At 35.8% G+C, this 26,074-nt stretch overlaps 1 protein-coding gene across 1 annotated transcript; it reads left to right on the forward strand.

Moving 5' to 3' along the window:
* The first annotated feature begins 3,985 nt into the window (after positions 1-3,985).
* On the forward strand, positions 3,986-8,257 carry LOC143529480 (uncharacterized). Its single transcript, XM_077025263.1, has 9 exons — positions 3,986-4,019; positions 4,956-5,073; positions 6,610-6,646; positions 6,724-6,793; positions 6,876-6,980; positions 7,074-7,215; positions 7,371-7,462; positions 7,773-7,866; positions 7,949-8,257. Exons 1-9 carry the CDS (start codon positions 3,989-3,991, stop codon positions 8,019-8,021), a joined length of 762 nt encoding a protein of 253 aa, XP_076881378.1. The 5' UTR covers positions 3,986-3,988; the 3' UTR covers positions 8,022-8,257.
* The last annotated feature ends 17,817 nt before the right edge of the window (positions 8,258-26,074 follow it).

Raw genomic sequence — 26,074 nt, forward strand, 5'->3', positions numbered from 1 at the left:
ATCACCAAGTATAAAACACATGATACAATGATCAACTATATTATTTACGAGAAAACTACATTGTTTTAACTTTTATAAAATTGAGACTAAGTTAAAGATATCAATCAAGTAATACAATATATCAAATGTTATTTCACAATATATAAACACGTTATTATCATAAGTATTTATGATAATCATATAATAATCATAAAAGCAATATTGAACAATTATTTGAACTTCTCCGACAAGAAGTTTACTTTATCAAACCAAAACTTTTAATTTTATATAATTTCCAAATTGATGAATTCATACATCTTAAAACCGGTAATAATATCTTTATTTTTGTTAATATTATAATGGAAATATATTCACTTTCATAGAATACATCGTTTGATTAAATATCGTTTTCAAATAATAAGCAAATATATATAAAAGTTAACTAACTATTCAATTAGCATATGCTTTTAATACATTAAAAACTTTCATGTAACTAACCAATGAACAATTCAAATTAAATTCATAATATAGTCAAAAGTAATCTTAACATATACAATGATCTCGTCTATGGTTTAGTGAAACAAACTAATTCCAAAATCAAGTATTTCGTAAATAATAGTACACATTGAATGCCCCCACATAAATAGTTAGACTGGAGATATATAAAAAGACATCTATCGGGATATTGCATAAAAGATATATACAAATCATAAGATGAAAGTATCAACAATACATATTATATGCAATTAAAAGATAATAATGTGTAACGAACTTTTAGTTTGTACATAAATCACTTTCTCTTGTTACTACTTTGAGTAACACAAAACTCAACCAAAATAACTATAGAATTTGAACAAGCTTATGTAATTATGATATACGCATATCACAATAAATCATGATGTTTCGTACAAACCAAACACCCATATACAATTCACCTATTTAGATGGCGGATGATATTAATTTATTTTATATTCAAATAATAATTCATGCGAGCTTATTTATATTCAGAATTAGCGTATATATAAAATATTAAAACATGAAACGATCTTATAGAATAATACTTTTATAGTATTATATGACAAATCTTCACATATCAAATTAAATATAAATACTAAAAATAGGATATAAAAGTAGACAATTAGTTGATTTATGGATGTATCTATATAACATGTAAAATATGTGAAACGGGAATAGCATAAATCATTTTTTTTTGAAGATTTAGAGATGTTTACACGTATTAACTTCAAATTCAATAAAATATATCTTTTAGATGATCATTATATAAGACTTACGTAAAAAATATATCAGATAAAATCAATATTAAGTCTACAATTTACATACGGAAAGCACCGAACGAATTCTCAATATAGCATTAATAATATTAAAATAATTATTTAATCATTGATAACTATAACTTATATGAGGTATGCAAAGTTATCAATAAACAAATATTTGTTTGTGATGAAATCAGAGATTTTATTTGCTAACCTGATTCGTAGATTTACCACATAAGGTCGATGTCTTGAGTGTGGAGACTTGAGAGACTCGTGCTGATAACGTGTTTTAAACAAAACCTATTAGCTAAAGCATAGGAGAAGGAGATGTAGGGTGAAAGGGAGAGATTTCATTAATAAGGTGTGGTGTTACAAAGAGATACAATGAATTATATATAGGAGAGGAAAACTTGTAGAAGAAGCTAATCTATTTTAGGTGTTGATAACCATAATAATAATATATATTTTATAACAACATTTTATAAAAGTAAAATATTTAACTATAACTATCATCATATATATAACACATTAGTTATATATGTACCATGACTTAGTTTTTAGTGGTATGATGTTTGATTCCTCACAAAAATGTTGTGGTTTTAAATCCTAAGAAGTATAAGATTATGTAGTATTTAGGTGTAAAACATTGCTCTAAAAAAGTTGTACTTTTCTTGTGGACAAAGGCATATAGAATAACTTTGGTTCCTTAGATTCTTTATTCTTTAAAAAACATTCCCAACATTCCGTAGGGAACAAGAGGTGTTTGTTGAATGAAGCATTTACTCACACGCACACGACACACGTCAGCACGAACAAACATATACACACCCACACATAAACACATGCACCAACACATAAAACCATGCAAACGCAGACGCTGCACACATACAAACTAACTTGTAAACCTTGGATTGAACAAAATATTCCATTTAACATAGGAATGCTTGTATAAGCAAGTTATCCGGACATGTATGTGTGTATCTGGACTTGTACTGGGCACACTAAATTCCATTTGGACATGATATGCAATAAATAAAATGATGCTTAGAATAACATGACTTGGACATATGATGTGCGACTGATAGAATGATTATTAGAATATCAATTGATAGAAGATCACAAATCTCGTACATTTCAGAAACCTATTATACCTCTGTACGCATATAATCATTCGAAGGCGTGCCAAATGATGGTACAATTAATTTAATCGAAAACAAAAATATTCTATAAATAAATACACGTTGTTCAGTGTCAGTGCTACAACTTTTGGACATGTGTTAGGATAGTTGTTTCACATAAAATGCTATTATTATGGCAATAACAGGGAGGTGCTATACTTATAACATTGATACTATCAAATTTTTCCTAAACTAGCAGATGTAACTTTTGTTTTGGTAAATGTATGTAGGAGAGATATAATCAGTTATACAACAGATCCCGTGATAATGTGATATACACGTTGATGACCCGTAGCCTCATTCCGAATGAAAACCCTAAAACATGAGTTTGAAAATTGAAAAAAACTTAACGTACACGCTGATGACCCGTAGCCTCATTCCGAATGAAAACCCTAAAACATGAGTTTGAAAATTGAAAAAAACTTAACGCCGTTAAGTTTTTTTAACGGGGGCCCAATGAAAATGAACAGTGTGAAAGTTGGGACCGGTGACAGCTATTTCTAAGTTGAGATTATTATCGGCCAACTGCATTAAGTCCAATTTGCCTTTTATTATCTCTACGGTTTATTAACGTGATCATAAGGACATTATATTATTGTTTACTTTGGTAAATAAAAGTAAATACCAACGAAAAAATTGTCGTCCGTAATCTGTCAGTGAAGCGTCTATAGCCAATCCTTCGGTGAGGCCACCATGGTAACCGTCACTACTTTCCATTGGAGCTGCGGTCTAGTAAATATATTACTTTCTTTATGTGTTCTGGCGGAGCATCACCGGCGGATTACAGACGATTTATCTTCGCTGAAAGCCTTAAATATATTTTGTGGTGTCTCTTATTAGACTCCAGGAGTCCTCTTATGAAGGACCCTTACTTGCTTGATATCCTGAGTTACCTTAAGAAGATGCTAGTAGCAATTATCATCACTCCCATCAGTTTTTATAGTAATATATTTTGTATATAAAACATATATTAAAGAACTTCCACCCCTAAGTTTACTTTTATTTATTCCTAAATTTTTCATTGATACAAATTTCTACATCATATCAATATTATATGTTCATTCTACTTAATACTTCACATCATTATGCTTTACTGAATCAAGATGCCTTCCTGTGTATGCCCATTTGTCGGCACGTATACGCCCTGATTGTCGCTATAGGTCATTAGATGAGAATATATGAGGTAATTTATTGTTTGTCATGTGGAAATGATGTTCACATAATATCATAAATTTCAATCAACTTTTATATATTGTGCCAAGTGGCTTACAAGCATATATTCTCAACTTATCCATAGCAGTCATGAATGATACTTTAGGTTTCTGATTTTCATATTCTTGTTTTAGATCGGTTGGAATTCTATCTTGAACACTAAATATTCCAACTTTATTATTTTGTTATCAGATTCTAGTGCCTTTTCGTAGAAATAGCTGATTCGGATACGTGTTGGTAACTGGTTTTTGTATAAATAGACAAACATCCCTTCTATTCCATTGCAGGGTGCTTTGTTGATTTGGTTCAATTACCATTGAGTGCTATAGCTAAGGGTTGAATACAATGAGTTACAATAGCTCTAACCGCGATTCAGGTTAGTCCTTTTTCACATCTTTAAGCGGTTGACTGTTGGTGCATTGTCTCTGACGTAGCGGTAAAATGATAACGAAGATCAAATCAAGTTGATTCTACGAATTCCCGTGATGAACTTCAAGTAACCCCCAAATCCCACCCAAAGGTCTAGGGAAAATGAAGAGAAAAAATCAAATTTATTAATAACAAGTCTATCTCTTCAGATTACATCAACATAATATAAATAGAGTTTCAAATACGAAATGAGCCTAAAATGGGCCATGGGTCAAACATAAACCCAAAAACAAAAACATAAAAAGTGCTGAAAAAACAATAAAAGGCTCATAACTTTATAAACAATAAAAAGGCCCATAACTTTATTTAGGAATCGTTTTTGGGCTTCAGACAGGGGCCAAACCGCCGTAGGCGTTTGCCACAATGTGCTCCTCGTCTCAAGCTTCGATTTGACTGGTAATGGGCCTGAAACGGAGCTTCGTGGGCCAAGTTATGCCCGTTTTCGTGGGCCACCCTTTGTTGCACGATCTTGGGCCTACAGAAACATAATAGCCCGGTCTTCAATACTTGGGCCCACATCAGTCTCAAAATCATGTGTGACATCATGTAGAAAGGTGGTCTAAAAGTCTTCAAGGAAGTCTTTTACAAAGTCTTTTTTTTCTTCAAATTCTTGTTTTATTAACTTTATTAACTACCAAGATGGTCCAACTGAGGGTTTAGGGTTTAGGTTTTAGATGTATCTTTGTTTGCAGTCTTTTCTTTTTACGTACATTTTTTTTTTGTTTCAAATTGTAAGCTATTCATATAACTTGGCTTGTAGAGTAACTCGGCTACCTGTTGTTTTTTAAGTTCCCACCGGTCTTTAATATATCTATGTAAGAAATTACCTTTAGATGGTTTTTAAGATTTAAGTGTTATGATAGCATTTTTCTTAATTTTCCAGGAAGTAGAAATGTTAGAAGGAATGTGTTGGAGTTTGGAAGGACTTTTGTGGTGATGCCCAAATCAACTCACAAAGCAACTATTGTTTGGTTACATGGCATTGGTGAGAAGGGCTCAAGGTGATTATTAACTTTTTGACATTGACTATTATGATTTGATTTTACATTTTCACTTATTGTCATATGAGTAGATTTTTTTTGTGTGACTTAAAAAAAGTGATTTTAGATAGCTGGCTAAATTTTAAGTGTTTATAGGTAATTTGTTATCTCAGATTATGAGAACATATAAGCTAACTTTTCAAGTGGCAGTTCATGTCATCGTTCAAGTCCAAGTCGACGTAAAAAATGAGTGGTTGCGTAATCCGCTATTTGAGATAGCGACTTCCACATGTCACAATTGGATGACATGGATTGCCACTTGGAAAGTTAGCTGATGTGTCTTCATAATCTTCTATCTGAGATAACAAATGACCTAAAATTACTTAAAATCTATGTTGCACGGGAATGGGTACGGGAAACGGCAAAACTCAAAAAATCAAGAAACGGATACGGCACGGGTACGACAAAAAAATTATAAAAAAATAAAAATATATATTACATAGGTAATTAATTATTAATAACAAATAAATAAATATATTATTTTTATTTATATATAATATCATTTAAACATTTTATGTATAAAATTACAAGTTGAGAACCAAATATAAACTAGTCTAGATAGTGAGGGTTAAATGTTAAAATGTACAACCTAATTTAATACTATTTATGTAGATGCTAACAAAGTTTAGGGACTGAATGCAAATAATTGAAAGATCAAGGGGTTTAATGTTAAAACCTAAACCTATTACTTAACCTAAAATACTTTAAAATAATCGCCGCCCCTTCTTCTTCATTCTTCTTCTTCTTCTTCTTCCATCGGTTTCCAGCGCCGGAATACCGTATGTGGCGCCGGAATTCATCGGATACGTCCAGGAATCGTTTGTTGACCGTCCCTGGCTTTTCGAAACGGTCAACGACCATCCCCAAATATTAGGAAACGGTCAAGAAACGTTTCCTACCGTCCCCGTCGGCGTTTCCGTCTCCGGCGAGTTCCGGGACGGGGTACGCCAGGTGGGTCGCGATTCCGTCTCCGGCGAGTTCCTGGACGGGCTACGCCAGGTGGGTCGTGTTTCCGTGCAACCTAGCTTAAAATTTAGTCAACTACCTAAAAACATTTTTTTAAAACCACCTAATAAAATCCATTTGACTATGGATGATCATGTTGGACTTTTGTGTGTCAAAATTAATTTATTGATGAAACTTATTGCACGTAATTATGAAGGAAAAATATATTTATCAGCCATATGTAAAAAATGCATAAGAACACAAGCGCTTTAAAGATAATACATCTAGAAAGTTTTGTGTCTCTTTTGAATATGAAAAATGTTTATATAGTCGAATCTTGAATATCTTTTGATCATTTAATTAGGTGGTCCTTAAAAAGGCAATTTATGCCAAAATTTTCTTATCGAATCCGACATGCAAACACAGCCATATATGTTTATCTTGAATTAATGACTACTGCACCATGCCTACCTCAAATAACATGTAGCATGTATAAGAAGAGTTAATCAACTCATTTCTCCCTAATGAAGTCATTTTTGTTGTGTTTTACAGTTGGACTCAGATCTTGGAAAGTTTGCCTCTTCCACATGTATGCACAATCAATCATAAGTTTAGTTACATTAGTTTCATAATTAGTATTTTGAGAAAATTTTATGTATGTTTTAGATTAAATGGATCTGCCCAAGCGCGCCATCTTGCCAAGTAACACTATTTGGTGGATATCCTTGCACTGCATGTATGTTCCACGTCCTTTTGTATTTTTAGACATTCTTTTGAATACCTGATGACTTTAGCACATCATATGCCAATATTATCAGGGTTTAATACCACAAGCATGTCTGACGACGACTGTGACAATTTAGAGGGCTTGGAAGCTTCAGCAGCACATGTTGCAAATCTCTTGACCAATGAGCCTGATGATGGTAATTGTTTTTGACATTATCATGTATTGCTAAAAAGCATCATTTCGACAAAATAAAAGTTAATACTCTTTCTTACACATTTTCCCATTACAGTTAAACTAGGAGTTGCAGGCTTCAGCATGGGCGCGTCTGTCGCTCTTTACTCTGCCACGTGCCGAGCTCTTGGGCAATATGGAAATGGAAATCGATACCCCATCAACCTTAGCGCATCCGTTGCTCTCAGTGGTTGGCTCCCATGTTCAAGGTTTTACTTATGTTGTTTTTAACCTGAATTACTATCTAGCTTTAACCATTTAAACTGACAAACTATTTACATATGATAATCACTTATTGTTTTCACTTCCATTTTATGGGTCTCATATTCCATAATAATTTTGCTGATCAAACAACTTTTTCTAAGTTCTTAAGGAATCGAGTGGGAGTATCACAAGAAGCTGCCAGGCGCGCAGCATCACTACCTGTTTTGGTTTGTCATGGTCGAGGTATTTGCTTATAGCACACCATTTGCACAGAATCACACACCTTGTTTGTTAGCCGAGTTTATTATATATCATAGCTATTATCATTTGATTTATCGTTAATATTTAAGTTTGTTTGTTAGTCATTATTCTATCGATCTCTAATTTGAATATTATGATCGTTTAATTATCATTGGTTTGTTAGCTTTATCATTATCATTTTCACATCGTAATCTCTCTATACAATTGGTTTTCAGTTATTCAATTCGCATAAGACATTATTCATCAATACACACGTACTATTAAATATGTTCATGTATTGTTTTTGTTGTAGTTGATGATGTGGTAGAGTACAAACTTGGTGAGAAATCTGCACAAACCATGTATTCTGCTGGATTTCATAACCTAACATTTCGAACATATAACGGGTAATTCTTTTTATTAATTTGTTTATATTTTAGGTAAGGAGTTATTTTACATTAATGTTTATTGATTTTACATTTTGTTCAGGCTTGGTCATTACACAATGCTAGAAGAGATTAATGATGTTTGCAGTTGGCTCATTGCTTGTTTAGGAGCTTGATGATTACATTCCACATGCAACTTAATTTCCTCAAGTCAAATCCATTTTGGATATGTGAAAGCGGGTGGGGAATGATATACTATATTTCATATGCTACTATGAGCAAGTTTGATGTATTTGAATCTTAGAAAGTATGTAATATTGATAAGAGTTTGTAACTCATAGATTGAAATAGTTATATTTATGTTTTAAAATCTAATTCTTAAATGTAATAACCCCGAATCATGTTCAATAAGAGATGGATCTGACAAGTGTTTACATTACGACTTTAGTGTCGTGTACATCAAACAAAGAAGTTTAATGAGATCATGTAACATCCTAAAATATTATAATATTAAATAAAGGAAGATTTCGTTAAGTAGTCGAGCGTTAAACTATTAATTAATATTAAATAAAGAAAGGTCATGGACTTGGATTAATTAAGATGGATTAAAAGGGTAATGGGCCTTAGGTCCATGGGCTTTAAGGGGATATAAATACCCCTTAAACCATCCTAAAACCCTAATCCTCATTCCATCTTCCATATTTCTCTACACATTCAAAAACACACACACATTCTACACCACACCATACACGGCCGAGAGAGAGAGAGAGAGACGAGCGAGATCCGAGAACGAGTAAACGTTAGTTGTGATTAGATCTTTGTTATTCGAGTCTTATACAAGATCTAGAGTTCCTAAACAAGCTAACCAAGATCAAACGAGCACGTAAAGGTATGTCTTTTACCTTAAAGTTTACGTTTTTATAAACGTTTGGCCTTAAAACTTAGAACGAGAATAGATTGGGTGTAAATGAAACGTAAAGTTCTAAACTTGATGCTAAAACGAAACTAATGAACCCATAAACATGTGCGGATCAATTAAATGAACCCTTAAAACTAGTATCGAACATTTTGAGCTTAAATGTCCCAACTTTATGCGTTTTCGGGCCAAATCTTATCCAAAACGACCATAGGATTGATTGCGAGTTGGTTAAATATCGTATCCAAGAACTTCACGTTAAAACAGATATGATTGTGGGGGATTAAGATTGAATAGAGGCGGCAGCTGGGCAACTTCGCCTGCAGGTAAGTTCGCCAAGCCAAGTTCGCCAAGCCAAGTTCGCCGGGCCAAGTTCGCCAAACCAACTTCGCTGAGGTTATAAGTTCGCTGTTGTGTGAACTTCGCTGGTTAAGTTCGCTAATATATAACTTCGCCCAGTGACAACTTCGCCTGGCATATGTTCGCTTAGGGTTAACTTCGCCCATGTTAAATTCTCTTAATATTAAGTTCGCCAAAAGTCAAGTTCGCTGAGAAATAAATTAAAAACCTAATGAAAGATACGTTAAGACAGTTAATGGAAATAAAAATTTTCCAAGTTGACCTGGCAGCTCGACCCCAGCCAGGGGCTCTGCCTCTTGGATCCTGCTAGGGGCTGCCGCCCCTAGACCCCGCTGCCAGGGGCGCTGCCCCTGGACCCCCGTTCGTTGTGGGTTATATAAAGATAGAAATACAACATGAGTAGTAGTTAATTGATACATGTAAATATTATACAGTTAGCCGTGCACAGCTCAAGAAGGGAATAACGATTGACGGAGAGCGTAACAGGATTGAGGTGAGTTTCTAGCCCCACTTCTGTGTTATGTTTTCGGGGCTGTGTGCATACTCGATATCTTTGTTAATACACTTATCCTAAGTGATAAGTGTATGTCTTATATGAATGATGTGAAATGTATGAATGATTGCTTGTTAGTACGTGAACGATCTTCGGATATTTCACGTACTGTTAGGTTGTAGTGTTACGTATAAGGTAAGTATAATGTATTTGCTTATATATATGAATGCGATAAAGTTAACAAACGAAGGAAAGGCATGGTTGTATGGTAACGAAGAGGGACCAGACCCTAATAATATCTGTGATGTTAGGGACCAGACCCTAATAATATATGTGATGTTAGGGACCAAACCCTTATAATATCTGTGATGTTAGGGACCAGACCCTTATAATATCTGTGAGGTTATAGGGCGAAAGGCTCTTTAAAACGTATGATTATGTATGTAAAGAAAGTATGAAGGTAAGAATGAAAGTATATGCACTTATGTGTGTACGAAAGAAAGTTAAGAGGTTAAGTATGAAATGTAAGAAGGTATTGTATGATTATGTGATTAACTAGAACTCACTCAGCATAGCTGACTTTTAGTATGCACGCAGGTGAGTAGAATGAGGCAGGTAGCTTGAGGAGGACACATGACAGAGTTGGACGAAGCTGGCATCTGAAGATTTTGCTATGATGTTTTATTTTAAAAGACTATGTTTTGTTTTTAAATGACTATGAATGCTCGATAAGACAAGAATTATGGTAATGGAATGTAATAGTTTGAATGTTTTTAATGTTCCGCGAATGTTTTAATTAACTCTGATATTTAGAACTGCGTTTATGAGTAAATCCAACACGAAAGTAGGGCTACCGGTAACGGGGCCTTACAGATCACCTTGGGGCGACAATAAGTTTGTTGTATTCTAGAGGTCACGAGTTCAAGTCGTGAACAATAGGCTGTACTGATGGAATTGATTGAGTAGAATAACAGCGGAAGCAATAGATTCAAATACTAATTGTTATTGATAGAATTTGAACTGCATACATAATCACAGAGATAACCATCAGCAACAAAATCTCAGAGATCTCTTGATCTCAATATGGTCTTCATTCTCACACTCCAATATTCATAACCTTCCCCTTTGAATATGGGAATAGGAGTTAGAGCTGTTGAGAGATTGCTAGCATGTTCAGCCATGGATCGTAGGTAATTGTTTGTTAGGGTTTGGATAGTTGAGGGATAGAATCAGATTGGCTCTGATACCAATCTGATGGAATTGATTGAGTAGAATAACAGCGAAAGCAATAGATTCAAATACTAATTGTTATTGATAGAATTTGAACTGCATACATAATCAAAGAGAGAACCTCTCTTAAATAGGAAAAAAACCAAACGGCTAAATAAGTGACTCAGCCAAACCCTAACAGATTGGAATGGACCGTTTATTTTTCAAATAAATAAAAACAAATAAAATCACACGTGCATGCAGTTGCTGATGTGGAGCTTAACCATATTTTATCAGTTACATATGAAGAGTTTTGAAAACATGAGAAGGAGAAAGAGGGAGAGTGGGGGGGGGGGGGGGGGTTAGGCTTTCTTAAAGTTTATGTTGCTTCTAGTTAAAGGTGGTGATCACCTTATACAAGCATTTCACTTTTTCAAGGAAGTGGTCATCTTCTTTGTCCTAATCTCTAATCTATAGAGGTAGTGATCACCTGTCTCACTAATCACTCATCGTACAAATATAGTGATAGCCTCTAAATATTTTCATAACGCAATGGTAGTATCACTTATTCAAATTACAATGCTGCATTTTGTGACTTGACTTGAGAAGTAACATGGCAACACTGTTTTATGGCTTTCAAACCTGCATATAGTTGTAGTACCAGGTGTTGATTGGAGACGGGTGCTCCAACATGTGTAAGATGATCCGAGATCATCTTGAGGGCTTGACAATAGGCCAAGATACTGGTGATGTTGTCAAGCATTGTGTCTGAAAAGTTGTGTTCGAGGACTCACTCAAGAGTTGCAGCTATCTTGAAAGATGTAAGCTAGAGTCGCAAAGCGTTCCAAGCTTTAGGCCATATTTGAGTTTGGTTGAATGATGGTGTGAAGTAAGTCGTTGGATGAGGTGCTATATATCCAATGGAGGATAATTTATTGTAGGAACCGAATTCGTGAATTGAGTAAATAAACAGAAAATTAACAAACAGTTTTATTACTCATAAAATACAATACAAGAATCTGAAATACAATACAGAATCAAAGAAATAAACCAAATACGATACAAAAAAAAATGTAAACGGTTTGGCTGAGGATCGTGTTGAACACGGGGCCCTTACAACAATATTTCGAGTCTCCCAAGAGAACTCGTTGTTTCCCAGGGTACAACAGCCGGAGCAGTAGTACTGCCGGAGTTAACCATAAACCTGAAAAAGGTTCGAATAAAAGAAACCAGAAATGTAGAAGAAGAAGAAGTTGGAAAAACCTTGCAACAATGCTTCTGTTGTGTGTAAGGTTTGGTGTGTGTTGCAACTTAGTTTACCTCTCTATTTATAGAGGAAAAACAAGGCACAAGTTCTTCATCCCACCGATGTGAGATACACCACTATAGTATTTTCTTTCAAATACACACAATCACACATCAATATCTCATTCATCAATGTCTATTAGTGTGCATTTGTTGTGTCATAACAACCTACTAATGCACACGTAACAAATTTTCCAACAATCCCCCACATGAATGGAAATCGATTCTTCGAAGTAAGTTTCAGCAGTTGAGTATTGCCGGATAGGTAGGTGTTACCCTTTGAACCTTCCGTTGTGAAGCATACTTAGCCTCCTAGCGGCTTGTAGTCGCGATGACTTTGAACAGACCCCCATTTGTGTAGACGACAATATGCCTTCACACAATACTCTCCCTGGTTTGGTCAACCCCTCATTCTTGTGTCCGTTATGGTCATGAATCACGGTCCTGATTCTGCGAGAGCTTTAGGAAATTGCGCCTCCCCACAATTCCATTCGAAGCGACCACACTTCTCTCTAACATAGGTGATTCCCATGAATCATTAAAAGCATCATGGTTATTTCACTTAACCTTAATATGCTTAACATCTCCAAAATGTCACTGGTTTTAGGGTACTCCCCTAGGAGAAAGAACTAGGAAGTTCAAGACTCCCTTTGGTTTTGGGGTACTCCCCCCACAGTGACTGCCTCTGGTCATATGATTAAGTTTGCCTATTGAACTTAGCTATTGGGATCTCCAGTCTGCTAAGTTAGGTTTCCCTCATACTTCCTTTATCACGGGCTTTAGTCTCATTCCTCTCGACAACTTATAAAATTTATCTGTGCTTAAGCCTTTTGTTAATGGGTCTGCAATGTTATCTTCTGACCTCACATGGTCAATCGTGATAACACCCGTTGACAGTAGTTGTCGTATCGTGTTATGTCTACGTCTCATATGCCTTGATTTGCCATTATACATTGAACGTTGAGATCTACCAATTGCAGACTCACTGTCACAATGTATGCAAATTGCCGACAACGGCTTTGGCCATTGTGGAATGTCTTCCACGAATTGACGTAACCATTCTGACTCTTCCCCAGATTTGTCAAAGGCAATGAATTCAGACTCCATTTTGGATCTAGCAATTACAGTTTGTTTAGATGATTTCCAAGATATTGCTGCCCCACCAAGTAGGAACACGTACCCACTTTTTGATTTGGAATCTTTCATATCCGAAATCCAGTTCGCATCAGTATACCCTTCGATCACAGCTGGATGGTTGGTATAATGCAAACCATAGTCTCTTGTGTATCTTATGTACCTAAGCACCCTTATAATAGCTTTCCAATGTTGAACACTTGGATTGCTAGTATATCTACTTAGCCTACTCACCGCGTATGCTAAATCGGGTCTCGTACATGTCATGAGATACATTAGACTTCCAATGATGCTTGAATACTCTAATTGAGCAACCGGCTCAGCTCTATTTTTACATAGATGTAGAGTAGTGTCAACAGGAGAACGAGCCACTCGCTTGTCTTCCTTGTTGAATTTTTCAAGAATCTTGTCGACATAGTGTGCTTGACTCAAAGTAAGACCTTCTTTGGTTTTAATGATTTTTATTCCAAGAATAGTATCAACTAAGCCTATGTTTTTCATGTCAAATCGTGCCTTTAACATGTCTTTTGTAGATTGAACCATTTTATCATTACTCCCAATGATAAGCATGTCATCCACATAAAAGCATAAAATAACATAACCTCCATTTGTGTTTTTAACATAAACACATTTATCACACTCATTAATTTTGAAACCATTGCCAATCATGACTTGGCCAAACTTTTGGTGCCATTGTTTTGGAGCTTCCTTCAAGCCATACAAAGACTTGATGAGTTTGCATACTTTACCCTTTTGACCAGGGGTAGAGAAACCCTCAGGTTGCTCCATGTATATCTCTTCTTCCAAATCACCATTTAGAAAAGCCCTTTTTACATCCATTTGGTGCACTTCCAAACTTCGTAAAGACGCGATTGCAAGCACCAACCTTATAGAGGTTATACGTGTTACAGGTGAGTAAGTATCAAAATAGTCTAGACCTTCCTTTTGTCTAAAACCTTTGATCACTAGCCTCGCCTTGTATTTATCAATACTTCCATCGGCTTTCATCTTCTTTTTGAATATCCAACGATATCCAAGTGGTTTGCAACTAATTGGAAGATCTACCAATTCCCAAGTATGATTTTGTAAGATCGAATCAATTTCATTCTTGATTGCTTCTTTCCATTGAGGTCCTTCAGGTGAGGTCACCGCTTCATGGTAGGTATTAGGTTCACCTTCAACCATAAAGCTTACGAAGTCAGGACCAAAGGATTTTGCAACCTTTTGTCTTTTGCTTCGTCTTAAATCACCAACCTCAGTCTCGGGCCGTTCATGTGTTCCTTCATGAACCAAGTCGTCATTTTGTGTTGACGAGCTTGCACCTACATCATTCGCTCGTGATGATGAGGCCTCATGTGTGTGTCCTAACTTAGGAAACACGTGCTCAAAATACGAGACAGTATTGGGGCTCGCCTCCATGAAAGTGTTTACGTGTACATTTGGATTTTTGGATTCATGTACCAAAAACCGATGTGCACTACTATTGTGAGCATATCCAATGAAAATGCAATCAACAGTTTTGGGACCAATCCTAAGAGCCTTAGGAGGTGGTACGGTGACTTTAGCTAGGCACCCCCACACTTTCATGTATTTGTACGAAGGTTCTCTTCCCTTCCATAACTTATAAGGAGTCTCGTCCCTATTCTTGAGAGGTATCTTATTTAAAAGATAATTTGCCGTTAAAATGGCATCCCCCCACATGTCATGGCTCACCCCAAAACTAACCAACATGGCATTCATCATCTTTTTCAATGTACGGTTCTTTCGTTCCGCCATGCCATTTGATTGTGGAGAATAAGGAGCGGTTAATTCATGTATTATGCCACTTTGTGCGCATAAATCCGCAAATGGTGAAACGTATTCACCTCCTCGATCGCTTCTCTCACGTTTAATTTTCTTATTAAGTTGTAACTCAACTTCATTTTTAAACAAGATAAATTTTTCTATTGCTTCATCTTTACTTTTAAGTAAATATACATAGCAATATTTTGAGCAATCATCAATAAACGTGATGAAATATTTGTTTCCCCCTCTTGTTGGGCACATTTTTAAATCGCACACATCGGTGTGAATTAAATCAAGTGTTTCGGTTATTCTTTCAACCGATTTGAAGGATGATCTTGTAAGTTTGGATTCAACACATGTTTCGCATTTCGAGTTTGTATCAATGTGGAATGTTGGTATGCTTTTTAATTTAATTAAACGACGAAGTGAATTGAAATTTGCATGTCCTAATCTACCATGCCAAACATTTGAATTTAAAGACTCAATAATATAAGCAGAAGTAGATTCCTTATTCATTTCATTTCCAATCACGGTTACATCAAGTTTAAACATACCATTGAGGGCATAGCCCTTACCAACATACATTCCACGCTTAGTTAAGACAAACTTGTCCGACTCAAACACTAAACGAAAACCAAACTTATTAAGAAACCAACCCGAAACCAAATTCTTACGAATTTCGGGCACATACAAAGTGTTGCTCAAAGTAAGCTCTTTTCCCGAAGTCATCTTCAAGATCACATTCCCTTCACCCTTGATGTCGGCCGTTGCTTGATTCCCCATAAACAACTTAGCATCATTAGCAGCCTCCTTAAAGGTGCTAAAGAGGGACTTGTCACCACACACATGACGGGTCGCACCCGTATCAATGAACCATACTTGCGGTTTGTCCCCCACAAGATTGATTTCTTCAATCATTGCCGAGAGCTCGGTGATTATTGCTACCAACGGTTCACCATTTTCATCCACCATATGCGCACGCTCACGCTTAGGCTTCTTACATTGGTTCGCACGATGGTCATTCTCATTACAATTGTAACAAACACCTTGGAAGTTTGAAGATTGAGGTTTCTTTTTCACAACCTTCTTCTTCGGTACAAGGTTCACCTTTCCTTTTCCCTTATCCATTTTACCCTTACCCTTATGCCCCCCCTTAGAAGATTGTCCAAGTTCAACCATGTTGGCCTTAGCCATTGGCTCCACACGAGCTGGTTTTTTAGCCGTTTTATTGTCTTCCTTAATTCGAAGACGAACAATTAATTCATCAATAGTCATCTCCTTTCGTTTGTGCTTAAGATAATTCTTAAACTCAACCCAACTAGGAGGCAACTTTTCAATTATGGTTGCAACTTGGAATGTTTCACTAAGTGTCATATCCTCGGCATGAATTTCATGAAGTATAACTTGTAGTTCTTGGACTTGGGTGATCACAGTCTTAGAGTCAACCATTTTAAAGTCCAAAAAACGGGCCACAACAAATTTCTTTGTTCCCGCATCTTCGGTTTTATACTTCTTGTCGAAAGACTCCCATAGTTCTTTGGCAGTCTTTATCCCACAATAGACGTTATACAATGGATCCGCCAAACCATTGAGCACGTAATTGCGACATAGAAATTAAGAATGTTTCCAAGCGTCCAAAGCACTCACACTTTGGGCATCATCTTGGGCAGTGGGTATGGGGGCTGTTTTCTCCAAGAACTGTGCTAAGTTCAAGGTTGTCAAGTAGAAAAACATTTTCTGCTGCCACCTCTTAAAGTGGACACCCGTGAACTTTTCGGGTTTTTCAGCATGGTTAGCCATTGTGGTCGCTCCCACATTGGCTGGGGTCAAATGGACAGCAGGGGTAGCATTAGAAGTGTTTGGGGTTGGTCCTGTCATTCTTAAACACAGAAAACAGACCAAGTTAGTAACTTAGAAAAAAATTCAGAAAATTCTGAAATTTGCGAGATAAATTTATCCCGTGCGAGATAGCTTTATCTCGTGCGAGATAGCCAAAAACAACCCAAAAAAGGAGCCTTTTCTGATTTCAGAATGCTAAACCAAGAACGAATCTGTCTAAGTCCAACTTTGAAGATCCAATTCTTGATTCTGAGACCAAAACAGAAAAGAAAAAACTGTTTTTAAAACATATACTATTTTGGAACAAAACTGGTTTGGATCAAAATAGAATAGTTTCTGAAAATTTAAACAAAGTTTTCACGATAAGCTATCTCGTGCTATATAGCCAAAAACAGCCCAAAAAAGGAGTCTTTTCTGATTTCAGAATGCTAAACCAAGAACGATCTGTCTAAGTCCAACTTTGAAGATCCAATTCTTGATTCTGAGACCAAAACAGAAAAGAAAAAACTGTTTTTAAAACATATACTATTTTGAACAAAACTTGTTTGGATCAAAATAAAATAGTTTCTGAAAATTTAAACAAAGTTTTCACGATAACGGTTTTAAAAATATTGTTTTAAGATTGTAGAACCGAATTCGTGAATTGAGTAAATAAACAGAAAATTAACAAACAGTTTTATTACTCATACAATACAATACAAGAATCTGAAATACAATACAGAATCAAAGAAATAAACCAAATACGATATAAAAAAATGTAAACGGTTTGGCTGAGGATCGTGTTGAACACGGAGCCCTTAAAACAATATTTCGAGTCTCGCAAGAGAACTCGTTGTTTCCCAGGGTACAATAGCCGGAGCAGTAGTACTGCCGGAGTTAACCGTAAACCTGAAAAAGGTTAGAATAAAAAAAACCAGAAATGTAGAAGAAGAAGAAGTTGGAAAAACCTTGCAACAATGCTTCTGTTGTGTGTAAGGTTTGGTGTGTGTTGCAACTTAGTTTACCTCTCTATTTATAGAGGAAAAACAAGGCACAAGTTCTCCATCCCACCGATGTGGGATACACCACTATAGTATTTTCTTTCAAATACACACAATCACACATCGATATCTCATTCATCAATGTCTATTAGTGTGCATTTGTTGTGTCATAACAACCTACTAATGCACACGTAACAAATTTTCCAACATTTATATCATCGATCCTTTCCTAAGAGTCGTCGATTTTCTTTGTGTTTCCCGATTCTTTATCTGAAGAAGAGGTTAGAGGTTTGGAAATGAGATGACAAAGAACTTGAAAAGCAATTTGAACAACTCACCCCATGAGGAGTATTGACTATTCTCAGTCTCTAGCATAATGAGGATAAAGTTCTGGACGTTCGAGATGGTAACAGCAGAATGGATTGATATTCCATTCCATGGCCGAAAAGTCGAAGAAGAGAGGGAAGAAAGCATCTATGGCTAGGGTTAGAAGAAAAACGGAAGGGACTTTAGTAAAATAGAAAATGCTCCTATACCATAAAAATTATTGTTGAAAACTCATCTATTTGATTAGTCAAAGTCGGTTTATATATAATGCAAAGTAACTATATATGAATAGAATCTCAACTATATTAGAGATATACATTAAATGAGAATTAATTACATGCATGCATATGATTATGGGTTCTATAAGATGCATTTATGATCAATCACACGAATAGTTTTGAATTTTTTTTCCTCAAAAGTGTCTAGGTAGCTGAAATATTTACTCAAGTTATTGAAACTTGGAAATATTAAGAAGGAAACTTCTTTAGGATGGCTACGAGGATAAGACTAAAATCCAATGGGTGGCATGGGATAGATTAGCAGAAGGCATGCTTGTTGTTAGGTCCTTGAAAGATGCTAGTATAGGTCTTCTTTCCAAGTCGTGGTGGCCGTTGAAAACGAGAGATCATTTGTTATGAGCTAAGTTGGTTTGCGATTGACCAAAACACTAGATCGACTCTCTCAATTCTAGTTAGGCTAACAACCTATGGAGTTTCGGATATTATTTCAAAAGTCAGGTTTGATCTTGACCAAGTACACAAAAATTTATGTATAGATTAATTGTTGGGAATGGCGAAAAGGGTAATGCGATAAGGCCACCCGGGGTGGAGCGTGGTGAGCCGCCATCACACACACCGTCGCCGGTGCCCTATCTAGCGTGATGGGAGTTTGGTGCGTGATGGCTATCACGCTGTGAGGGGGGGGGACCGAGAAAATTGGAACGTTGGAATGTAGCCGTTGGAGGGGGAGGGTGTTTTAAATAAAAAAAATTACCTATATAAATAACTCAAACATATCTTCACAACAAAATCAAATCCAACTCAAAGTCAACTCAAATCCAACTCAAAATCTTCTACTACACATACCATTTTAACATTATATCAATGGAGGGTTCTAAAAAACGTGGCTCGGGTTCAAAGAAAACCCAAACCTGACCAAAGGTTCGACAAAATCTACGCGAACCGACGAGATTTCGGTTACAAGATGAACCGGACACAACCCAACCATTCCAACAACAACCTTCCCAACAACAACCTTATCCAAAACATTTTCAACCGTCCCAAAACCAACAACAATCTTCCCAACAACAACGTTATTATCAACCGTCCCAAAACCAATCTTTTCAATCGTATCAAAACCAACCTTTTATTCCAGTTTTTTCTACCCAAAATTATTCAAATAATGCTTTTCAAATGTTTCAATCTCAATCGTCTCAAATGTCCGTCGATCCCCTAGACGATAACGATGTTATACATCAATTTTCAAGTGCTTTTCGTCACGAATTGGAAACTTTGGATGAAGATGAACCCGCGGAGGAGGAGACACATCAAAAAAATGTTAGGCGTTGTTTGCCCGATGAGGAGGTCGCCTTGACCAAGGCTTATTTACATTGCTCCGAATAAAAAAAACACTCAAACCAACAAAAAAAGAAACGTTATAGAGACGTATTAATGAACATTTCTCGAAACTTCCTGGCACAATCGTACGAAACAAGGATCAAATGATTGCCAAGTGGGGAGATTTGAATCGAAAAATGTCAAAATTTAATGCTTATTACGTCCAATTGGTAACTATTTTAGTTTATTTATTTTATAATCTATTACTTTATTTTTACAATTTGATATATATATATATATATATATATATATATATTTTTTTTCTAAATGTTTTGTAGTCTCGAACTCCACAAAGCGGAGCGAGCGATGCGAATATCATAAAGGACGCTTTGGCCGATTATGTCGACGTTTTCAAATGTAGAGCTTTTCCCCACTTGGAAGCGTAGGAGATTGCGAGACGTCACGCGAAGTGGGAACCGATTCCCTTGGTCGATTTGAACGAACCGACGGCTCCAAGGAAGAAAGGATCTTCTTCAAAAAGATCAAAAACTTCCGAGTCCGGGGACTACACAACGTCTACCGGTGGCTTGTCATGCAACATGCCGAGCATGAACTTGAACGAGGAGCCCGGAGACGATCCCGACGAAGACACACCCACACCCACACGGTCGAATCGCAAGAAATGTGGGGAATCGTCAAGACTTGGAAAGGAAGTGGTGGCCGAAAACTTCGCCGAATACAAAGCGGCTAAGTTGGCGGACATGGCCGAGACGAAGGAGCGAAAGAAACATGCTCATATTTTAAAAATGAAACGTGAGGAGACGTATATCAACCATTTGAATGAAAACCAAAAAACGCCGATCTAACTTTCCTCCTACAACCGCACGAACATCTTGAGGAACCCTTTAAATCGATTCTACTTCAACGCAAACGCGAGATATGCGACAAGTAGGGTTGGGAAGGGCCGTAGGTTTTTTTTAATTTAGTTGTCTTTATTTAATGTAATCTTGTTTTATTTTTATTTATTTTAGTATTTATTAAAAAAAACAAAAATCCATCACACCACACCACCACCCCTACTAAAATCCATCACATGTGATGGATTTGGAGTTGGTGATGTGATACAATGGTAACCACCATTGGGTGTGGTGAGTGATGAAAATGGAACCACCACCGCCCCCCCCCCCCCCCCCAAAAAAAAAAAATAAAAAAAATTTGGTAAGATTGTGGGAGTGAGGGAGGGCCACTTGGTTCTCAGCTTTACTATCATTATGAAATTGTTAAATCGATCGTGCTATGTTGAGGATTGTTCCATGGAATTTAACGGGTCTAGACAGTGGATTTTGAGATGGGTTAGGGAATTGACATGTGAAGATGAATTGAATCACTGGATGAATGCAAATTATCCAAGGTCTGCTAATTGATTAGCAATGAGGATGATATGTGCGAGTATGAGGCGCATATAACAGTGGGTTATTCAGTACTTTTAAATTGATATCAGCTTTGACTGGGAAAAAAAATAGAGCCCAATGTATTCAAAAGATAGTTTTTAAATGGTACACTTGATTAGAGTTTTGTGAATGACAATTTCTCTCTATTTATTAAAATATTATGAAAATTGATTTTCAAAAGCTAAATTTAAATTGGATTTGAATTCAATTAAGTTTCACAATAAAAACAATTCAATTGGGTTTAAAGAAGGGAAAACACTTAAATAACTTAATGGTACAAAAATAACATTTAAGTGAATAATGGTTAGACGAAACCGAGGATTCCAACTCTAGGATATTATATTTATGTACATATAAAAGGAAAAGAAAGAACATAATAAAAGATCCATCCATGTTTATTTATAAGGCATATTTTTTATTTTTATCTTTCGAGACTTGAACTCAGAATGTTTGAATATTTAAGAGGCTTGTTTCTGTCACTGAGCCAACAACATAGGACATCTATGTTTTTATATAAAACGTGTCTCCTTTGTCTTTTGTTCATATTTGTTGGGCTAATTGATACGAATCCTCCATTATCCACCCAACTATTATCTCCATGTTCTTCTAGCCAATCCCATGTTATTAATATTAGTCATTAAATTCTTTACTTTCGCTATATTGGATGCGTAATAAAGGGTATTAAAATCGTATTCCCCATTGAGCCGATCATAATCCCAATATCAAATTTGCATGTTTATTTGTGTAAGAATAAGTTTCCAAAAGATAATTTTCTTCATTGGAGACTTCATAGGATTTGATAAAACCGTCATACATGACTCATTTGATACTAAATTGAATGAACAAGAACTTGAAAAACAAACCAGTTGCATTTACAATACAACTACACAATTGTTTACAATGCCTAATGTTTTAAAACTTTTAAACGAAACAAAACATCACATCCCTACTAGATTCGGTTAAGACACCGGTTTACAACCAAACTCTTGTTGCGATGCATTTTGGATCAACACATGCAACCTATCACTAAGTGGACTAACCTAAAGACTATATTACATAGTCTAAACAAACCTAAATAACATATATAAGTAATTGTCTTTGGACTATATTACATAGTTTAAACAAACCTAAATAACTTATATAAGTAATTGTCTTAGGACCCAATAAGCTATTAACTTAAAAAACCCAAAGTGACAAGGATTAAAGTTTAACCTCTAATCCTTGTTGGTGGTAATACTTTCATCTTCACATATCTCCTAGTTACTTGGTCCCTTGCTTTTGAGAAGAACAAAGTCACCCCCTCTTCAAAATCTTCAAGTATATCAAGATTGAAATCGTCTTCAAAGTTTGCATCCTCCACCTCTTGCATTAAGTCTTCATCAACAACAATCTTGTCATCTTTCACCTCTTGCTTGCCTTCAATTTTTTCCAATTCAACCACTTTAATTGCAACCTCCTTACCCACTTCACATTCTTCTTTGTTTTCTACAATAGCCTTTTTCTCGGCTTTGTTATAGTATACATATATGGCTCCAGCCCTGAGACTTAAACTAGGCTCACCACTTTCTTTTTTCTTGTCCTTCTCATTGTTATAATTTCATGACATCAAATCCAAGTAGCCTTGGCGGTATTTGATTCTTAAATTTGCAACGTAGGCTTCTTGCACCATGGTTAGTGGCTATTTCAATCCACCTGGTTTCTTCTGATGCTTTCTTGTAACCACACACATCTTTCAACAAGCATGTACAAGTCAGCAAATCAATGACAACCATTTTGTAACCTTAGAGGGTATTCTATGTTGAATTGTTTGAAACTATCTTTATAAAACAATTTCTCAAACATCACAAATTGTTCCCACAATGGTTCTTTGAACATCATCACATGACTAAGAATATGCAACGTGTCAAGCAAGGTTACCTGAAAACTTGTTTGAGTGTTTACAACCGGAACATCCACACGGTTTTCATCATCATGTGCATCTGGAAAATCTTTACTTGTGATGATGGTACCCTTCAAGACAAAATTCAAGATTATTCCTTTCTATCTTAGATATGGTATGATCATCCAAAGTTTTATAGTAGTTATACATATAAATATCCTCAAGATCATCCTCATGATTACTTTCATTCTCAACTTCACCACTATCTTTTTCATCATCATATATTCAAAATGGAGGTCTGCTAGATACCTCATGATCGTTCGTTGTTCAAACCCTGAACCTCGATCATCGCCAGAGTCAGCATACACAAGATCAGACATAGAAAACCTAGCTTGTGGAATTGGTTCTCTTTGAATTCCCAATGAACACACCCTTTGCTTTATCCTTTGCACTGATACCACTATAATTAAACACAACTGGTTTCCAAGATCGTTTTCTTGATTGGAGACTTCATAGTGATTCGGTTAACCCTCATTTTGTAGTAAATTGAATGAACAACAAAAGCTTGATAAACAAAGTACACTTCTACAATGTCTAATGCTTTATACCAAACAAAATGCTTATTCGGTTAAGACACCGTTTCACAACCAAATTGACGTTGTTGCAATGCCATTTTGATCAAAGCATCTAATCAGTCACTAAGTGGACTAACCTAAGGACGACCCGATAAGTGCTATGTGGCCTTTGGCCTATATTACACAGTTTAAACAAAGCCAAATAACATAAATAAGTATTGTCTTATGACCCAACTAGCTATTAAATTAATAAACCCAAACCGACAAGGATTGTAGTTTAACAAATTGGTAGTAGTGTCCAGTGTGGTCTAAACTCTTCCATTTATTTGTAAGTTAGTGTTTCTAAATTTTACAAATTTGTCCGGGTCATGCCCCCTTTAGCCAATGTAATTATACGTTTATATCCACATAAACTTTCAAATATGTCCAGGAATGGTCTGGACTCTTTTCAAACACACATTTACATTTGATTCCATGAAAAATGAAAGTGGCATCTAGCCTTAGGCCCAACTAGTCCAATGCAAAACGTCTCATTTACATACCCTAAATAAGTCCATGCAAGAACTTCACATGTCACCATCTGGTGACCTCACTCTTTCTGCACTCCATGTATTGATTGTATTATCATGAATGGTTTCTTCAGAAGTTCCATTAAGTTCATTAACTATTGATCCACCAAACCCGAGAGGTACCGGGTTGGCCTGGTTCATTGAACCAGGCCACTATAAGGAGTTCACAGAAGATGAGCCCCCACTAGCTCTTGAACTATTCGACCCGTCGATAAATGGAGGAAGACCCGTCACTGACGTGGGATATTGGGCATTGAACTGTGTAGTATTTAGAGGTGTGAACTGGTGCACAAATTCAACATTCGGATGTACTTGTCGATCCAAAGGCACCGTCGTATCAAAGCTATCGCTACTTGTTCCTAATATCATTTCAGTGTTACTGTTAGCAGATCCTGGTGATGGAATGTAACATCCATTAAACAGGCTTGTTGTTGTTGTAGATGCATCATCTAAGTGGCTAGACATGAGAATAAAATAAAAGTAAGAATCATTACCACAAACAAATAATTAGTTATAATTCGTAAAAGTTCGTAATATACATCTTACCCTGTTTGTGGAAATGGTGTCCAAAGAGTACATTCGTTATGCGCATTGTACCCTGTATTATAAGGTATAAGCTAGAGTTAAATTTAATATATAACCACACAAAAAAATTTACTACAAGCCTAAATGTCACTCTTTGTTAAATATATGAATCATTTACGCGTAAGTATTGATTAAGTTTGCAATATACACAATATAGATTGATAGTTTACCTTCTCTTATGCCAAAAACATTTTTGCATCCTTCACATCTGCACTCACCACTGCATGCTACTTTAGCCTGAAAACACTCACAATATCTTTTAGTGCACATTGACTTCTTGCAATTGCAACCTTTTATGTGTATTCCCGCAATTGTATCTCTATCTTCCTGTGAACAAAGTACGATTATGCTCTAGTAATCTACATTAATTAGCATGCAATGTTGTTAAGTTTAAGGATCATATACCACAATTTGGCTGGTTAGAGGTTGTGTAAGGCTATGAATCTTGGGAGAAAATGCATGTGGATTCTTTAATTTAATTTGTCGGCATGCCTCTTCGACTGTATCTTCGTAATCAAGTGTATTGTTGCATTCTTGACAAGAACAAGTTTCATCACAATAAAATCCAGCAGCAAAGCAATCACAATAACTGCAAGAAACTACTATGATTACCATCAAATGAGCTTATGATAGATTCATATAAACTAACTTACAGTTTCAAGCACTTTGACTTCTTACAGCTGCACCGCTTCTGACCTTCACTGTTTGAAATCATTCTGGGACAACTAGAGAAAAACATTAACACAACATTCCTTATATAATATATGAAAATAATATTTTTTTATGGAATACATATTAGGTTCTTAGTATGCAAACAATGGTTCTTCAAATTTTAAGAACCTATATATGATTCTTGTATTTTAAATTAATTTTTTTATTAGTAACACCCAATTAGGCAGACTTTTATCATAACTTTTCACTTTAGAGTCTTGTACCATTGGCTTTTAGCATACCTCTTGTCAAATGTAAGTACCGGCCACACAACTGTTTTGGCGAAAATTCTCTACGTTTTGCTCTTTCTGCTCACGATCACAGAAGTGCGCTTTAGCAATATGGTGATAGATCAACATGTATCCCTGATAAACTGATATAGATTAATGAGTAATGAGAATCGTATTAGGTTCTTAAAATTCGAAGTTCAGACTTCAGAGCTATGTGCATAATATTAATTAGTTCAATACTTCTAGGAAAACAGGCAGTGAAACTAAACTTATATCAATCTTAAAACAGCTATATATTTTAAAAAAAGTTATTGGCATATATAAT

This window comes from Bidens hawaiensis, unplaced genomic scaffold, assembly GCF_021521415.1.
Source record: "Bidens hawaiensis isolate Kalapana, Puna unplaced genomic scaffold, B.hawaiensis_p1.1 tig00008556_1, whole genome shotgun sequence".
Taxonomy (NCBI): Eukaryota; Viridiplantae; Streptophyta; class Magnoliopsida; order Asterales; family Asteraceae; genus Bidens; species Bidens hawaiensis.